Source organism: Microcebus murinus, chromosome 6 (genome assembly GCF_040939455.1).
Source record: "Microcebus murinus isolate Inina chromosome 6, M.murinus_Inina_mat1.0, whole genome shotgun sequence".
Taxonomy (NCBI): domain Eukaryota; kingdom Metazoa; phylum Chordata; class Mammalia; order Primates; family Cheirogaleidae; genus Microcebus; species Microcebus murinus.
Window position 1 is genome coordinate 86,547,593 of NC_134109.1, and position 19,693 is coordinate 86,567,285.

Sequence of the window (19,693 nt, forward strand, 5' to 3'; positions counted from 1 at the left end):
CTCTAGCTTCTTAGAGTTCTAGTGCATTGGAGTGCCAAGATTTCTCATATATTTCACATAAAAATAAAGTCAATCCAGTGGAGATTTTGTTGGATTATAAGGAGTATCAAATTAGGGTCACATTACTAAAAGACTCCAAATTCTACAAAATTCTCCATTCCCTAAAATTTCATTCCGAATTTAGCCAAGATAGACACTATAACATAAAACTGTTACAGAAAAGAATATAAAGTATGAAGTGAAAGATGTTTGGTTTCCTGAAAGCAACCATATAATAGGTTACCCTTGTAATCAACTTTGTCATAAACTCAGAATAAGAACTCATAGCTTTGATACTATGACTATATGGAAACCAATATCTAACACAAAATTTAGGTCAAGAAGGACAATTTGGACATACAAAATGTTGCAAGAATTTCCAGTGATCACTTCAATAGTGGCATGAAAAAGAAACTGGGCATGTGATTCATGTTTACCCTTTTGTTTACTTAAGCAGCCCAATTAAATAATTTCAAAGTGTTTGGAAACATGCTGCCTGCCAAATGTTCCATCTGAAGTTCTGAAATGGTCCCGGGATCTTTGGCTTCTTCATAACTTCTACAGCAAACATAAAATAAAACAATGATAGATTTCTCCTATAAAAAAAAAAAACTTGTAATATCACTAAAAATCACAAAATGGAAACAGGCCTGAAAGAATGTCCTTGCCTAAACGTCTTATATAGGTGGATTTTAATGTAACCTTGGCAGCCACACGAACCTATGGAGTTACCGTGGCAGGTCAAGAGAGGCACACAGCTTCAGACTTGTGACCGGGGAGCTGTAGCCAAGTGAATAATTGAGCATGGCACATTCCAAGGGAATGAGGAGGAAGGCCAGCCCTGGGATCACAGTGGTAAGTAGGCACGGGAACTCAAGAAAGTAAGCCTTCCAGAACCTAACAGACTCCGCAGAACTTTTACAGGTGTCCCCAAGCAGGGCTGTGGACACATCTTTCTTCCTCAGATAATCTCTCCCCTCAGAGGTAATGACACAAACCACCACTTTTGTGGAGTCCCGCCTTAATTTCTCTCTCTCTTATTTGGCATGATCTCTGACAAATCATCTTAGGTGGAAAAAATGAGTTTCAATTGTGTAAGTATCGAAGCCTCCAGATGTTAGAGTCCGGTGGAAAGAACTCAGAATTCCACTTTCCCAATGCTTGGTTTCTCCGAGGACACAGAGATGGGGCCCCACGGTCAGTGAGGGGCAGAGCCAGGACACCCTGGAACTCAGTTTCCCTGTCTGCTGTTTGCAGTTTCCCTATCTTCCCTGTCTGCCACTCTTTCCCATGGGCCACAGCTGCCTAACTGAGCTCATTTTCTGGGTCACATCAGGACTTTATTCTGTCTTGCTTTATAGAGTTCTCAATGTATTTGTGAATATTAACAGACGTAGAAATATTCACTAATTTCTTCTACTAAATACAATTTTTAGAGATGATTACAACCTATTAATCTGGTAATTTGTAATCTTTGTCTTTTCAATTTGCTAATGCGCAAAGGTACCCTTACTTTCATATGGTCTTCATGTTCCATATTTAATCTTGCAATTAAGAAAATTATTTCTTTTAAAAGGAGCATCTCCCTCCTTTTTTAAAACCACCGATAATATGCCAATATAAATTGCTAATTCAAGAAAATGTTTTCAATTTTACTGCAATGCTTTCAAGATGAAAAGAAACTGTATTTGCAAGAGGCTGTGGTGTATCATGGGCATTGGGGTCCTAGGAGAGAGTAACTCAGGATCCCATATTCAATTCTCCATTTCCTGAATATTTGTGTAAGTCATGATCTCAATGCTTCACACTCTCACTATGTAACAAGTGAATTAGAAAGACTTAAAGTGGTCATAAAGTGTAAAGGGATCTCTGAATAAAAGGTTTTTGCACATGACTATATGTGCATACGAGCGCCAACCATTATTCATTAATCGTTTCCATGGCGGACTTGGGCCTAGGACTGTAATTCATTACAAAAGCAAACAGAAGGGGAAACTGAGCCATAAGGAAAACAAGCAAATAAAAACACTGCCTTGAAACACTCTTCAATAATATGAAGGAAACACAGTACATGCTTGCCAAGAACATCTCTTTCTGTACAAATGTTCTCTTTCCCTCACAAGTTTGCTCCAGACAGAAAATTCCTTTTTAAGATTAAGAATAGGCATAAGCCAAGAAAAGCAAAGAAATTCAAATTTCAGGCTGACACTGCAACCTCCTTAACCCCACCAAGCCTTCCTCAAGAAGACTCAAAGGTCCTGTGTGCATGGCTTTCTTGAGGGCCAAGAGTGTGTTCTGAGCAGACCCCGTGCACAAGCTCTGGGTATATGTCCCACGAGAGTCTGCCATCCAAGTAGGGGCTTGTACTCTGAGCTGCGATGGCTTCCTCTTATAGTCATGCAGGGAGAGGCCACACACACACCTGGCTTCCCTGACATTGGGGCTTCCGTCAGTGGCTCCTAATCTCGCAGAACTGGCACAGGGCGGAAACTCCTTGATTAGGCATCGAGGAAGAGGGCGTTACAGTGAATGGAGAGGCCAAACGTGAAGGCTACTTGGATTTCTTAATTTGGATCCCAAGTTGAGCCAAGACTATTAACTGAACACCCATGGAGTTTTCACAGGCTGACAGCCAGTGGGGGAGAATTAGCAGTGATAAGAAACTGGAAGGAAATGAACACAAATTCTCACTGACTGCTGGTGGTTGAAATATATGATTCTCTGCCATGGACTAAAGAGACCCATCAGAAACATTTCTCGTGTGAAAGGAATCCTATAGTTTGAGAAATGGAATTATCTAGAAACCCTGCTGTTTTGGCTGAACACAATTCGGATTTTGTGCTACTTAATGGTATGCTTTATTCACTGACTAAGTGAGCTCACAGTGAGAAGTAAGCTCTTACAAATTAGCTCGTGAAAGTCAGGGCCAGCAAGGATGGTACACAACAGGGACTTATTTTTTCTTCTTCCAATGTGTTGTCTAATTATAATTATGCAGAGCGAGCAGCAGAAGCCTTGCATTTGGTCACAGAAAGAGCTATGTTCGAGGTTTCAAGCAAATGTACATTCTCTCTCCATTAAATCGAACATTCCTCTCAGCAATACCCACAATTTGGACAAAGCTTAAGGAGTAAAAAGAAAGCCTTAGCATCTGTGTGGGCTGAGAATGTAAGTCAGTGGGTGGATTCTGAACATTGCTAAAGTGATTGGGGCAAAAAAAAAACATGTTTATTTGTTAAAATGGAAACAATCAGTAATGACAGGGAGCTGAAATATTTAGACAAAACTGTAATGGAGCCCAGAGGACATTTTTTTTTTTTTTTTTTTTAGTTCTCATGAAACAAGAGACATTTTTTTTTTTTTAGTTCCTTATGAAATAGCATACATATTTTTATAATTCTTTTATTGGGTGCTCATTTAAAAAAAATCTATCTATCTAAATAAATAAGTAGATACATTTCTTTTATCTGTTATCAAAACACAGTTCCAGGTCTGTTCTTGCTATTATTTGTTGTGTGGCTTGCTTATCCAATTAAGCAAGATATCTATCTCTATTTACATTAGTTGCCTGGAACATTACAAACATTTGCCTTTAATGTGACCATCACCAAGGTAACCCGATGGTATTCTAAGTTGTGAATGACACTGATTTTAAATTAAAAGCACACTAAAAGTGCCCTAGTAACATAGGTTTAAAAAATATTTTGGCCTAGATTTTTAAAACTTGTTTTTAAGTGTACCAAACTTTCTGCTTGTTTAAGTCATTTCCAATCAAATGTGATACTCTTGGTTTTTAATAACAGTATTAATAGAGGATCTCTTTTTCTTTCTCTTTAATACAGCTCCTCCTTCCATAGGTCAGGGCTGTGTTACTTACCCGAGGGGAACATTTGAGCAACTGCAGAGCACCCTGGTGATTTGTTCAAGATCATGAACCAGTAAAAGAACTAGGACTACAATTCAGGATACTACTCCTTTAGATGAAAATATCACATGTCATGCTACTGTGATATGAAAAGGATATGAAACTCTAGTCTTCTTCCTACAGTGCAAGCTGGATTTTATAAAATTGAAAAATCATTTTAGGCTACAATTTAAAATAATGGTGGGAGATATCTGCTCTTGGGAAAGGACCGAGTGTTTCTTTGACTTCAAATCTACGTTTCTGTTCATGTGATTTACTGAAAGGCTACTGTTCTTAATGTAATCTAACACACGGTGCATAGCTCTTGTCACCACAGTCTTAGAATATGTGCAAATTCAATTGTGAAAAACAAGGCTATCAACACACAGAGTAAGATTTTTCTTTCATAAACTGATTTCAAGCATGTATCACTAAAGAGCAGAATTGAATTTTTGCTAGAAGTGATATTTCCTTAAAATGGCCTCTACACACAATGTGTCTGTGACTCATTTAATATAATAACACTAGTTTTCATTCATTGACCAGCACTGTTCCAAGGGTGTTACATACATTGTATCTCATTTACCTAAAACTATATTACTATAGTATGGAAATTTAAGCTTTCTTCATGGTAAGAGGTCTAAAATAATCAGCTGCTGCACATGCCCCAGTTAGCTGGAATTTGGATCATGAAATTCTAGAGACCCTTTTTCTTATAGGGAATGAAGACTGTCCCGTGAGATTAACTTTTCCCTTCATAACCATCACTGCCTTTGGGCTGAATTTCGGGGAGCTCAGTTTAGGCAAAGAATAGTATTATACTCTATTAGGTAAAACACAATATAGAATTATCCTACCTTCCTCTTCCTTACTGCCAGACCACCATCCCTTATTAAGTCCTACATTCATTCTGGAATCTAAAAATAAAGCTTAAACCCATGGAGATATAGAACTAAGCACCATTTGTACCCAAGAAGCCGTATGGGGAGTTGGGAGTTTAAACGCTGTGCCGTTTCTCAGAATGGACCCCTAAGCCAGCCTTCATGGCAGAACAGCACAGAGAGCAAGAAAATATTCCAGCTTCATGCCTCTTTTCATAAATTAGCTAGGACCTATTATTTTTGAAACAACAGTAATAATATTGCCCTTATTTATCAATAAATTTGGAACTCAGCATTATTGGCCAGTTTGCAAAAATATTAGTAATAAACATATTTTGGTCTTTTTTCTGAAATATGTTGATAAAATTAAGAGGAAAATCTGTACATTTACCATATTGTCAATCTGCAAATATTTTAATGTTTAGATAACAAGGGCTTGCCAAACTGGCTTTTGGAATTAAAATCTATTATTCGTAAAGAAATCATACAGTTACCTAATTCAAGCTCACCCTGGTGTACATTATGTTTTAAATTATGTTATATGCCATAATCTGTTACATTAACATAAATAACTATAGTAAAACTTTATTATATCATTCCATGTACTTAAAATCATTGTCTCATACTTGAAAATACCAACTAAACACTTATAAAACAATGTCATTACCACAGAGTAACTTCTTCTTATTTAATAGGACCATCTCCTACAAACGGTGTGAAGATATTTTCTCATATGCTATTGGTATTAGACAAGCTAATTTGCAAACGGGTCAATTATTACTTCATAAAATTTGCTAAGTCCTGTGAAGAAAAACAGGACTAATGCAACTTAATACACCAAAAGCACTCTGACTTAGGGAACTGGAAGATTGGTGAGAATTGATGAAGTATATGAATTATAGGATGTGTTTCTTTAAAGAGTAATTTATTATAAAACTTTAAATGATGTGTTGGCAAAGGCAGTTATTGGGAAAAGCTTTCTTCAATAAAGGAATATGAATATTTCATAATTAGCATGTTCACAACTTTGATATGAAAATTTGATTTTAATCTCATAAAAATGTGTTATTTATAGTGTTAATTTATTCAATATGCCTTTTTCACAGGCATATTGGTTAAAGAAAAAAGCAGGTTAAAGAAAAAAATTTTAACTTGGATTCAATATAAAGTACAACAAACTTCAAAGAAGTGGAAGCAAAATTAATAAAAAATGTTATGAAAAGTGCTTTATGATATAGTTAAAATGTTAATAGTTTTAAAACTTGTATTAGTCTATAATTATGATACCAGTCGCTAAACCACTTAATACTTTTATTGTTCAATTTGAAGAAAACACACCTGTACAGCCAGTTTTTCCTTTTTTGCCAGAATAGCCCATATCACAGTGGCAGATAAATGAGCCTTTAGTGTTTTCACAGGTTCCACTTAGGCAGATGTTTGGATTCAGGTCACATTCATTGACATCTGTAAAAATTAAAAAAACATAGACGTTATTAATACATGTAACCGTTTGACATCATTGAATAATCTTTCCCTGAAGTAAAATACCTATGACAAATAAATTAGAAACAGTAAAATGCTTTTATTCAGAAAATATATCAATATTATATTTAAGGAGGCCAATTGACATTTGCTTTGTATATCACCAGGTACTCACGAAGACTGCCTTTTATCTGGCCCACAAGCAGTGGGTCACGTCCTCAAACTGACTGACTCCAGGCAGAGTCTGGAGCTTGTTTATGTGACAGTCTAGAAAACTCTTTAAAACAGCATACTCTGTTGCAGGATGAAAATTTTAATTCAGTCTGTAAGATGCTAACAATTTAGTTTTCATATTTTGAAAGAAAGGATAGATGAACTGGTAGTCTCAGTGCAAGTAGTTACAAACTTCACTTCTTTCCCAAATGAAAAATTATTTTTTATGACATTCATTTTAAACTCTAGGACTTCACACATTTTCAGTAAAGGTTTTCAGAAGATAAATGTGATAAAAATATAAATATAATCAATTCTAGACTCTTACTTCTGGCCAAGATGGACTAACTGGGATCGAAATGACTTTCCAAGGTAAAACAATTAAAAAAAAGGACAGTAGATATAAAAAATGGTTTTCTAGACATTGGACATTAGGCAAAAAAACACAGTGATCCCTGAGAGAAAGAAAACAAACTAGGCGAGTTCTACAATTGCCCCAGATTACTGAGTAGAGGGAGTTTTACACCCGTGGCATAGGGAGGGTATTGCCAAATGGAACCAGGCAGTGTCCCTGAGTTGAGGGGATGAATCTGAAAGTCCTTAAAGGCCAACGTATCTAGGGTTCACAGGGCAGAGTAAAGGACAGAAGAGAGTTGCATAGAGCAAGAGAGCTCTAGAGCTCTGCTGAGGGTCTTCCTCAGTATTCAGATGAGTAGTGATCAGCACATTTGTGCAAGGAGACAAACCACTTGAGGCTGGGAAAAGCACTACCCAAAAGAATTAGAGGGACCAATCCTCAAAGTTCACAGAAGGCCTGGAATTGTGCCTGTCCCCACCAGCCAGACTGGAAAATCTCATAATTCACAGGGAATTAGGTAGAATATCCAGAAGGATCTGTCTCAGTGATGGAGCAAAATTAGCCCTAGACTAACTGCTGCTTAAAAGCTTAAAAGCAAGACTTTGAAAGGGATCAATCTGTTTCCAAGTAATTTAACTGTATTCCAAAACAAAGCTCAAAAATATTTCTAGGAATACAAAAATATCTATACCTAGTAAGGCAAAATTTACAATATCCGGCATCCAATAAAAAATTACCAGACATTTAATGAAGCAGGAAAATATTACTCATAATAAGGAAGAAACTCAATTTATTGAAATGATCCCCAACTAACACAGATGATAGAATTAGTAGATAAGGACATTAAAACAGTTATTATAACTGTAGTCCATGTGTTCAAAAAAACTAGAGGAATGATTAAACTTATTAAGTAGAGATACAGAAAATATGAAAAAAGACCTAAATAAAACTTTTGTAAAGATAAAAACTACAATATCTGAGATGAAAAGTACACTGGATGGGATTAAAGGCAGATTAGATATTATAGAAGGAAAGTTTAACAAATTTGAAGGCATAGCAATAGAAACTATCCAATACAAATATGGTCAGCTCTAGAGTTTACTGCATTCTTGTCAGAGATAAATTTTGCTTGCCTTTAGTCAAGCATTTTAAAAGCCTAAACTCTAGTCACAGAAGAAGGAGGGTTAAGTGGACAGAGATAATGGATAGACATAAAAGAAATGTCCATCTGGAGTTGACCAATGGTCAGTTCAGTCCACATAACATATATGACAAGAGCATCATATCACAGCCACAAGAAAGTTGCTCTTTGAATGCTGGCTTTAAATTATGGGTACTGTGCCCCTAAATATTCTTACTTGTTTATAGAATCCATGTTTTAACTACTCAAACTAACCTTTATGTAATTCACAATGCTTGTGAATAACCAGACAATCAGACAAGATGGAAAATTCTGGCTTCTTTGCTTACCTACACAAGTCTTCATGTCTTCAGATGCCATGAATCCATCATAACACAAGCACCTGTACTCGCCAGGTATATTTGTACACTGACCACCATCACAGATATTGGGATTATCTTCACACTCATCAATGTCTGCAAAGAATAAAACCAACAACCACATGTTGTTGATATTGGTTCCATTATACAGTGAGAAAACATTAACTGACCAAAGTCAAATAAACTCAAGATACTAGCATAAGACCATTAACTCTCAAATCCAAATAAAGCTTTACATAAATTATACCATCACATTATTCTCAGTAAAAAAGGGGAGAACCATTTTCAAGATTCACCGTATACTGTTCGAGGACAGTGACCTGCTTAAATGTGTATCACTAAATTAAAAATTTTATCTCGTACTGAATTTATCATTCAAAAATGATTATGAATTTTATTTTCCGCATTGTCAAATTCTAAATGCCTAAGGTCTATTATCTGTTTTACTGATATTTTAAGGTGAAAATTACTTGAAATAAGAATATCTACTTAGATGCACTTTTAGTAATAATATTTTTAACAACTAATTTTTATAGCCAAATTTATATCTAGAGTTTTTTAGAGAAGTTTTTCTAGGTCAGATAAAATAATTTTGGTTCCTAAGGCCAAATTCTCTTCTTAACCTAATCCAGAATCAAAATCTATTTTACCCACTTCATTTCTCAGCTCTAGCTGGCTGCACGGCTCTGCTAGCTCAGGATGATACAACAGGAAGTGTAAATTAGAGCAGTGCTTCTCAGACTTTAGCATGCATCCAAACCTTTTGGACAGCTTGTGAAAACACGAATTACTGAGATCCACCCCAGCAGTTTCTGATTCAGCAGATCTGGGATGGGGCCTGAGGTTTTGCATTTTTAACATGTTCTCAGGTGATGCCAATGTTGCCGTGCAAGGAATATGCCTGGAGTAGCACTGAATTAGGCCAAAAGATTAAACTCTTTAAAATTCTGATCAATGAAGGCTAATGTATTTTATATTCCATTTATTATTATGTGCTAGGTACTATATGCTAAGTTCTATAAATACCCTTTCACATGGGTAAGCTGAACTCCATTTTATAGATAAGGATTCTGATGCTAAGTATCTTGATTAAAGGACATGAAATTAAAATATGTGACAAGCAAAGTTTTGAACCCAAGTCGGTCTGACTCCAAACTGGGCCCAGAACCACTCTACTTAGGGACCCTGTTATTGAGAAATTTCAACACAAGGCTGAAACCTACTCACCAGTGCATGATCTCTGGTCAGGCATTAGTGCGAATCCTGGTTGACAGCTACATTCATAGCTGCCTTCAGAGTTTGTGCAGAAGGTTTCACAGCCACCATTCATTATGTTGCATTCATCGATGTCTGAAAGAAATGAAATTAATATCAACTTCTGGTATGGTTTGAATGTCCCCTCCAAAACTCATGCTGAGATTTAACTGCCATTGTAACAGTATTAAGAGGTGGGACCTTTACAAGGTAATTAGGCTATGAGGGCTCCACCCATTTATAAAAGGGCAAGTTCAGCTCCCTCTTGCTCTCTTTTACCCTCTCACCTTCCACCCCAGGATAATGCAGCAAGAAGGCCTATGCTAGACGCTAGCACCTTGATAGTGAATTTCCCAGCCTCCAGAACTGTGAGCCAAAACATTTCTGTTCATTATAAATTACCAAGTCTCTGGTATTCTGTTAGGCATCACAAAAATGGGCTAAGACACCCTCCTCTGTGTTTATGAGCATGGCATATGTTTAAGGTTTCCAAGCATCAGTCAAGGAAAGGGGGGAAAAAAAGCCTCCCAGGGCAATTGGAAGTCACTGTTGGATTCCTTTAACAAATATTAACTACACACCTACAATGAGAATCTAATAGTAAATGAGACAGACACTATCTCTGCCTTTATAATGATTAGACTGCAGTCTGGAAGACAGACAAACAATTAAATGCATGATACATAATGTGCCCCTTGCAGTGCAGAAGGACTCGGTACTGGGAAAACATATCCAGTCATGATAATGGACACATGGTGAGATTCTCTTGGTAACAGATTCAGTTAAAAACTTGAAATTCTGTGTGATTTGCTGAGGTTCCAGTCCTTCGCAAGAACCTGAGTTGTTGGAGTTCTGAGTTGTCCTGGGCCATGTTTCAGAAGAATTTGGGCTGATTTATGGTTTTGGGTGGAAACCATGTGAGACTTGGCAGTTCCACATGGTATAAACCCCAAACCAGGCAAAAATTGGCAGATTTAACATTTCACTTTGACTTGGGGCACAATAAAGCCACAAGCCACTCTTCACAGCACAACGAAATCTACAGAGGGGGCCAAGCACAAAGCAAAATGCTTGTCCCACAAAAACCCATCTTTAAGATACGGACATTCCATGGTCTTCTTTCCAACAATTATTCTTTGAAATCTTTCAGCTGATCTAAACCACTTAAGGGGCAGAAATTTCCCCCTACACTTTTTTGTCTTTTTCCCCCCTATGCTTTTTTTTGTCTTTTCCACAGTGCTCAGTGTGTTTAGTTTATTTCAGGTGGTTAATTATCACTTGTTGATTTGCCAGGCAGCAAACGAACACCGAGTTAGGTATCACTTAACTAAGTATATGCCACTGTCCACTACTCAAAACAGCATGGGTCAAATAATCCTTATTAGAGCTACAACATCCTACGTCCTTCATTTAACTGGTTCTTTAAACAAATAAGGGAGGTGAGAGCCAAAGATTGTGAGCCACTCTTTAAAAAGAATTTTGCTTACAGGGAAACAAGAAAGATCAAGTAAAAGTCAACGGTGGTGAAAACAGAACTCACGGTCCATTGCTTGAGTGTTTTAGAAAGAGACTAAATGAAATAAAGTGAAATAAAATACACAGAACTCACCAACACAAAACAGCCTGTCAGGAGTCGACTGGTAGCCGGGGTTGCAGGCGCACTGATACTTCCCTATGAGGTTCACGCAGCGGCCGTTGGGGCAGAGGTGTGCGCTCAGTTCACACTCGTTGATGTCTGTTGAGAAAACAAGAGGAGCAAACATCCAAACGTAAGCTTCTGGCTCTGGCAGGGACGTGGGTCCAACGACTGAGCACAGGGAAGAGGTGTGAAAGCCTTGCTCCTTACCAATACATGCAGAGATGTTGGGGGACAGCTGATGACCAGACGGGCACTCGCAGCGGAAGCTACCCTCTGTGTTTAGGCAAATGCCTCCTCGGCATAGGAGAGGATCTCTCTGACACTCGTCGATGTCTGCAAAATGGAAATGACTGTGCTGGAGACGGTGGTGGTGTCCTGGTCCCCTTTACCCGGCAGAGCACCAACCCCCGGTCGCTGCAAGTCCTGGCTGCCAAGGGCTCACAGGCTCCCTTCTTGGAGAACTGCTATCCAGCTCACTCAGAAATGCCTGGAAGGTGAGAGATGATAGCCTTGTCCCATGCTGGGGACCACCCATGGCCAATGACTGATTGAACTGACACGGGACTATAAAGCCTGACTCACCTCCCTGTCTCAAGGTGGGACGACTCTGTTGCCATTCACACTCCAGAGCTCCCTGTAGGATCAGACTGAGGCCAAAATGCAGCCAAACTCATGGCATATCTCCCTCTGCCCTGCACTAACCCACTTCCCTCACTTCCTGACAGGTTCCTCCTGAGATCACTCCCTCAAAAAAAAAAACAAAAATCACTTTTTGTAAGAATCCCCATTTCAGACTTTATTTCCAGGGACCTGGAGCTAAAGCAACCGGCTTAATCAATCTCCTTTTCTAGAAATGTTGGAAAGAAACCCTGTAATGGGACCTCTACTGCAGTTTCTGTTTGAATTGTTCTCTCTTACCCTGGGGGTGTCTATTCCAGGTGTTAAACTCACCCCTCAAGGACCCACAACTAACTGGTCTCCTAGGTCACCCTCAACCCCACAGCACGAATTCCCTCATTCCTTCGGCCTGTCAGTCTCCCTCTGCTGCAGACCGGTTCCTGACTTACTGGTCTTCCTGCTACTGGGGGCAGCAGGAAGAACCTGGGATACAGGCCCTGAGTCATGGAAGCTTCATGGACTCCTCTTCCCGTGCTGAGCCAATGCCCACACACTCACCCATGCAGTTCTTCATCATCATGAATCCACTTTCATAGCCTTCGTCGCACTTGCATTCAAAGTCCCCTGGGGTGTTCACGCACTGGCCCCGGCCACACAGGTCGGGAGATATGCGGCATTCGTCAATGTCTGCACGAAGACAGCGAGTGGCAGCCAGTGAGCATCAGGACAACCTCAATGCTTGTGGCGATATGTTAAAGATGAAGAATTTTAACGGATGTCCCCTCTCCTGCCCCTTGAGGCCCATTCACCGACCTGTGCAGTTCCTTTCTTCAGAATCCAGAGCAAAGCCACTGTCACACCTGCACTTGAAGCTGCCAATGGTGTTTCTGCACTTGCCGTGGGTGCAGAGGCTGGGTATCATCTTGCACTCATTGATATCTTCAAGAAAAATAACATGTGGTGGGGGGGGAGTTCATGAGCAACTAGTTAGGAGGTCTCGGCACCTGCCATTTTACACCAGAAGGTTGGAAGGTCTTGACTTAAGGTCTTGGCAATACTCATCTCAAAGAATGTGTGATGATCCGTGAGAAATGCAACTTTGTAAACACTTCTGGCCTTTTAAACTTCTACATTCCATGAAGCATTGTTAGAGAAACCAAGAGTGTGTTTATTGGACTTCTAGGGCCCAGAACAGTGCCTGATATATAGTGAACACTTTAAAACTATTTGCTGAATGAATAAAACATTCTAGACTCTTAGTTTAGAATCAATAAAGTTTAATTTACTGTACTTAAAAAGCAAATAGAAGATTACTAGAATACACTGTCCCACAGCAACCAGTGGAATGTGTAGTAGAATGAGATATTCATTCAATATTCTTTGATGCTTTTTTGGATATACCAAAAATATAAGAATTTTAAAAGATGTAATTTATAATTTAAATTGTTTGCAAATAACCTGTACTCTTTAAAAAACATGTTCTCAATATTATATACCGTTAAGATTTCATTAATATAATTTAAAGAGCTTCCTGTAGGCTAGAGGACTCTGCATATATGTAACATGTAACCCGAGTTTCCTCTTACAGGAGCCTTTCCAAAGCATGACCAACAGCTCAAGAAATACAAATTCATTTCTACCTAATGCCATGTGAGACAGAACTGGCAGATCCAATCTCAAGAACATCAAGTCCTTCAGCAGCAATGAACTGCCACAGCCTTTGGAGGCAAATTATTCAAGTTCCTCTGAATTTACTTAAAAGACATTTAAGGAGGCCATCTAGAAACTATCTTTCCACACAGCACAATTTTAACCCCCAGGGCTTCTTGGGACCAAAATCTCAGGGAGGGGAAAAAAAGAAGTCTATACTTTTCTACACAAAGGTAATTATATAATTCAGAAAGTAAAAAAAAAAAAAATCCATGCTGAGATGATCAAGTAAAGTTCTGGGATCATAAAAAAAGCATCCTGTTGGTCTAAAAACAAAAGCGATCAACTATTGAAAACACTGTACCTTTGAAGAAAGGTTTTCCATTCGTGATTTCTTTTGTGGCAAATCCGGGTCCTCTGGGACAGAGCTCCTCATACTCGGGGGTGTTTCTCACAGGACACTCCTCACATTCCTCGGTGCCCCAGGCTGCGCCCACGGAGCAGCAGCAGGCGTCCATGCGGTGGCGGCCAGCAATGGGCAGGGTGCACTCCTCCTCCTCGTACCTCAGGAAGCAGGTTTCCAGGCGGATATCTGTCACATGGAACCGAGGGAGGCTGAGGAGAGCTATTTTGTTTTCACTGCCCCAGACTGCCAACATTTTGTTGGGCAAAGTACAGCATACAAAACAATTCGCTATATACTTAACTGACTGGAATTAATTTTTTTCCTCATAAGAAACCCTCATGAGAAGAAATGTGGTAGGAATTCCTGCTTAATAAAGACGCTCTTCTCTTTGCCAACCCATATTTGGCACTTCCTCTTTCTGAAAAGTTCCCGCTCCATTTTAGGTGTTTTCTGGTCATGCTACATGAGCAGCAGCATTCTGGGAGAGATCGCACCGCGCCCTTTTGGGAGATGTCTTCTCCTGTATAGACCCGCCTATCAATGATGTCTGCACCCCAGGATGTCTTGGCATCTCTTCTACAGCTAGAAGCAAACTGCACTCTTTATCGCTGGAGCATGTCCAAGCTAGCTCAGTCACCTTCTTCTCAGACCCACTTCACTTCTGGCAAGGTAGAATGGTGAACTACGGAATGAGGACTGCCCTACTTGAGATTAAACAGGAAAAACTCCCTCCCAAAAAGAGCTATTCACTCTTCTTCTCAAATATTTCTTTCACCTCAACACGTGCTTATGTGCATAATCTTCAGGACACACGTGAGATACTTCTATCCCCAACCCCAAATTCATGGGATTGTGAGGAACAGGTGAAAGACCACAGGTCAAAAGACCCAGATCTTGGTCTTTCTGCAGCTAAGTCACTCGTCTTTGATAAATTATCACTTCTGAACCTGAATTTCAACATCTGTTAAATGATGTTGCCCCCATCTCTCAGGAGGTGCTGTGAAGCTCAAATGAGATTATGCACCTGAAATGTACATTATAAAGTGTAATTAAAACGCAAAACATATCTTCTTTCTCTTTCTCCTTCACAGTGTGGTCATGAACAATTCACCTAAGTGACTGAGTTGAAAGCTTTTAAAGCCTGCTGGGAAGCTTTACATTCAGGTTGCCTATTTTAGGAGAGATACTTTTTAAATGAATCCTAAATAAAACATTGAAGCATCTTTCAACTGTAGAACCTGGAAGAAGTTTCTCACTAAATACTGATCCCTCCTAAACAAAGAAACTCTCTAAGATTCAAAATGGGATTAACTGACAACCTGAATTACAAAAATACTCTAGTCTCTGAATCCCTCTTCTATTCCATACTACGTACACAAAAAAGCATAAAGTTCTGTATCTAAAGGGTTGTTAGCTCTGATTTGTATGTGATCAAAATCCCTTAACTACATAGCACTCTTTTAACCACCTATAGTGGTCTTCACCAGGGTTGCTCTTCAGAGTTAATGTGGTTACAGATACTCAGTACAGCAGAGTAACATTTCTAGAGTCATATACTCAGAAACCAGTGATCCAAGGGACATATTCCAGGCAGTCAGAAGTCATAGTAGTAACTCCAGAATAAGTCTTCTAGACCCCACAAGTATGACTGTAGGATCTCAAACTTGCTGCCACCACGAGCCTTTAGGGGCTTAGGATTTAGAGTCTAAGAACCTAGACTTCTAGGCTCTATGTCCAGACTCTTTCATAACATTGCGATAAAATGATTGGGCCTGAGGACCCCACTTGGGTTCTAGCAGTTGGCATGGAGAATCCTATCACAACCAGCAGTGACAGTTGCCCTGCGCTCCCTCAAGTTCACTCTTCAGGGCGGTGGCACCTTCACTCTTGATACCCACAGTGTTTCCTGCAAGGACCTGTCCTTCTGGTCGATGGCAGACATGAGTAGAAGACATGGGCTGCAGTTTCTAGTTATGTGTAAATGTTGTTCTTCTTCCCACCACTCACTTTGTATTTTATAGTCCCTGGTGTACAGGGGCACCTTTAAGAGCTCTGGAATAATAACTCTGGTGGTAGCGATTTAAGAAATAGTTACATTACCAGCAAAGGACTAAAGTTGTTCCTCACTAACACGGTCTTGACAGTTGTCAAGTTGAAAACACATTAGTAACAAAAAGCAAAGAGCTTGAGTTAGGAAGACTGTGGTCAAGGAAGCCGTCGTGGAACCTAATGGGCAGGCTGAGTTCGGGGGTGTTTGTACTTCAAAACAGATGTCTGGCTAACTGAATTTTGTTAACTGAGTTTCTAACAATCTTTAAGAAATGATTATTTCAAAAACAACAAGCTCAGTATTTACCAAGGCAGATCCTTCCTGTGGCATCCAAAGTCATTCCATTGGGACACTGACACTTGAACGATCCCCTAGTGTTAACACAGAGGCCATTTTTGCACACCCCTGGGAACACTTCACATTCATCTATATCTAAAAATGAAAAAAAAAAGCATGATGTTAACATATCTTTATAATATCATTCTACCTCATTACGCTCATGGAGTCATAATTCTTCTCCATTTTGAACCTGGTAAATTCACAAAACCAGTTTGCCCCCAAATAGTTCAAGTAAGATTTCTGGGATGTCTGAATAGCAACTAGACCGAGCCCTCCTATTACCAAAGGTATAAGAGTTTGTCTCTCGGTCTCAAGGAATAACTTTTGAGTTGTAGAGACAGAGAGCTGGTGTGGGTTTTGGGGGACAGCTCTATTAAACCGTGGACATCTCAGGTAAGGTTACCAGGGGCCATATAATTTGCTTTATGAGACCAGATGTCTGGAAGTAAATAGAGAGACAAAAACCCGGTCTTTCAAACTAGCAAAACAGAAACAGCTTGAAGGTGACCTTAGAAAAAATTCCCACTGAGTATTATGTGGGCCAGTGAAGGGTCTCTTTCAAGAAGTGTTGAGAAGTCATCAGAAAGTATGTAACTAATTCTATATCATCAATGGTCTCAGGCCGTTCTGAGACGGCCTTGGTGGTGTCCCAGCTTGGGTTGAGGAGAGTCAAAAGATGCTCATGTTCATTTATTCATCGTTGACCCAATCTCTCTCAAACGTACCAGTCCCTCCCAATTTGCTTAACAGAGAGCAATATGTTCTCTGCACTTAATTTGGAAAAATATTCACCACCAAGTTAATCCAAAGAAAGGCACTTACTTTCCAATGCCAAAAAAAAGGGAATATTAGCTAAGGAATTCATACACACTATGTCTCTATTTAGAAAAAAAAAACTTTCCAAGACAGGAATGTTAAAAAAAAATTCTAAATCTTTCCTTGTAAGAGAGATAAATAAATATGGGGAGGGGGGTAGAATCTACCTTTTTTGGGTTCTTTTGTTGTAACAAGTTCTGGCCACTTATATACTAAAATGTGCTGCTGAGGTCAGATAAGTTATTATATTAGCAGTGGGTCTGGACCAGAGAAAGGCCAAAGGATTCAGTCATCATTTGGAAAGCAAGACCTTGGGTGGGGGTTGTAGTGTTCCTCTTTGTTTTAGCAGGGAAAAAAACTTCATTTCATCCCACATATGGGACTAATTGCTGTTTTTAAAATTTTTCAGCTGCTGTGTCATGTCAGGTTGTGTTAGTCACCATGACCTATGTCTATCTGGGACTCCGTGAGAAAGAACTGCAGCACACTGGAGAGAATCCACGTAGACCTTCAGAAAAGAGGCAATGGAGTGCATCCTTCTAAATCATCCGAGACCATGAAACAAATAAACAAAAAACCCCAGGGCAAACCAAGAGAAATGCAAATTTTAAGCCTCATCAAAAACTTCCTGTCTGTCTCTTCCTGATAGATAGCAGGTCAGCTGTGGTCAGCCTAAAACATTTCCAGCCACCCTGTTCTTTGGCCATAGTGATCTGACACTGGCAATAGCATATATATGCTTGTGAAATTAACATCTGCTCTGTTCCGCAGTTCTTATTATTTTTTTTCCCTCTGCTATGCATTTCTCACTGTGAAGTTATATGACAGCTTTATCCAGTCCAAGCTAATACAAGCATTCTTTATGCATGAAAAATGTATGATTTCTAAATAATCAGAAATACCTTCACATTGTGTTCCTTTAATTCTTGAGTACCCTTTACCACAAATGGGATCTGTTAAAAAAAAAACAAAAAAACAAATTTAAGATAACAATATCCAGACTTTGTAGTTATGACATAGTATAAAAAACATGAGAGATGACCTGGAACCTGAATTAGATTTTGTTTCTATGAATAAATATGAGATAACAAAGTATTTCTGAGATTGCATAGATGAGGAAGAGTAATAATGAAATGTCTCCTCCAATAAAGCTCAATTCCTCTAAGACATCCTAAAAGACACAAAGGTACCCTGTAGATCATGCTCAGGTGAGAGCTAAGAGGGAAACTGAATATAGATTTCTCTCTTCCTATTATCCTGAAAACAGGAATCCCACCATAGGATTACTGCAACATAAATATTGCAACATAAATACGGAAAACACAGTCTAGCATTTGGAGATCTCATGCCCTGCAGCATTCACACTACATAAATTCACACATTTATACATTCAAACACTGAATCCACAAAACCCTGAAAAAGACTCTCAAACCTCAGCTTCCCAACAGACTTAGAAGTTCCCCAGAAATCGTTAGGAAGTTTAGTCACGAATACCGGTTTCTTTGCACCAATTAGTTTTTTTGGAAGAGAATCTGTACCTGTAACAGGCCCAGGACCCCTAACCACGAGGTTCCCAAGAGAGCCAGCAGGAACTGGTGCTCTGGGGAGGCAGCCCTAGCTAACCGCATTACGGTGTGGTTACTGCAGCACATAAAATTATTGTCCTTGACACTTATTTCCCATGCAGCAGTATGTTTCATTGAGGTCATCAGAAGTAAGGCTCGTAAAATTCCCCTGTGAACCTAAATAAACACAGTACTGGGCTTCCCCTTTTTATGTGGATATCAAAGGGTGGCAGAGGAGCCCCAGCATGGGTTTCTCTTACCAACTTGACACAGGGTGCAGGGACTCCCCCAGGCAGCACCAAGGGAGGAGCAGCACTGGGACTTCAAGGTGGCTCCGTTGATGTTGATCTCACACCGCCCGTTGATGACAGTCTGCCAGCAAGTGCCCTTGATGGTTTCTGCAGACAAGGAAATAATAGTCAACAGATATTTAATAGAATCTATGTCAACAGTCTAAACATGCACATGGGGATTACAGCAAGAACAGCACCATGAAACAAGCAACAACGATAGTTTTTAATGTTGTTTTCACACTTAAACCCTTCTGCAGTAAAAGCTGACATTAAGGACAGCAGCATTGGTAAACATAGAAAAGTCATTCTAAGAAAGATAAATACCTATGCAGATGGTTTTTGTTGGATCCAAAGTACTTTCAGAAGAACATTCACAAATAAAAGAGCCTGGGCTGTTCTTGCAGACTCCATTAATGCAAGGACTTGATTCACATTCGTCGATGTCTGAAACAAAAATAGGTCTACATTACTGCTAAAAACTACTCCTGGGCCTAAATGAGTAAGCCTGAATTGCTACCACATATTTTTTCATTAGATAGCAAAGCTGACCTAAATAGATTTTTCTAGACTAGATGGAACACCAAAATAGTAATTGAGCATATCTCCACACTATAGAATGCAGCACTTGATTGAATCTTTTTATTCAGGAAATCTGGAGCTAATTATTTCTGAGTTATTAATTCAAA

The 19,693-nt window shown here is 39.2% G+C and overlaps 1 protein-coding gene across 1 annotated transcript in view; it reads right to left on the minus strand.

The window, feature by feature from the left end:
* Positions 1 to 19,693, minus strand: part of FBN1 (fibrillin 1) — a 235,036-nt gene that overhangs the window by 63,309 nt on the left and 152,034 nt on the right. The window contains exons 21-32 of the mRNA XM_076004337.1: positions 19,332 to 19,451; positions 18,975 to 19,112; positions 18,052 to 18,102; positions 16,301 to 16,426; positions 13,903 to 14,130; positions 12,702 to 12,827; positions 12,447 to 12,575; positions 11,478 to 11,603; positions 11,241 to 11,366; positions 9,605 to 9,727; positions 8,348 to 8,473; positions 6,163 to 6,288 (exon numbers count right to left, since the gene is read on the minus strand). Coding sequence (XP_075860452.1) covers positions 6,163 to 6,288; positions 8,348 to 8,473; positions 9,605 to 9,727; positions 11,241 to 11,366; positions 11,478 to 11,603; positions 12,447 to 12,575; positions 12,702 to 12,827; positions 13,903 to 14,130; positions 16,301 to 16,426; positions 18,052 to 18,102; positions 18,975 to 19,112; positions 19,332 to 19,451 — 1,545 coding nt within the window. The remainder of the gene's footprint in view (positions 1 to 6,162; positions 6,289 to 8,347; positions 8,474 to 9,604; positions 9,728 to 11,240; positions 11,367 to 11,477; positions 11,604 to 12,446; positions 12,576 to 12,701; positions 12,828 to 13,902; positions 14,131 to 16,300; positions 16,427 to 18,051; positions 18,103 to 18,974; positions 19,113 to 19,331; positions 19,452 to 19,693) is intronic.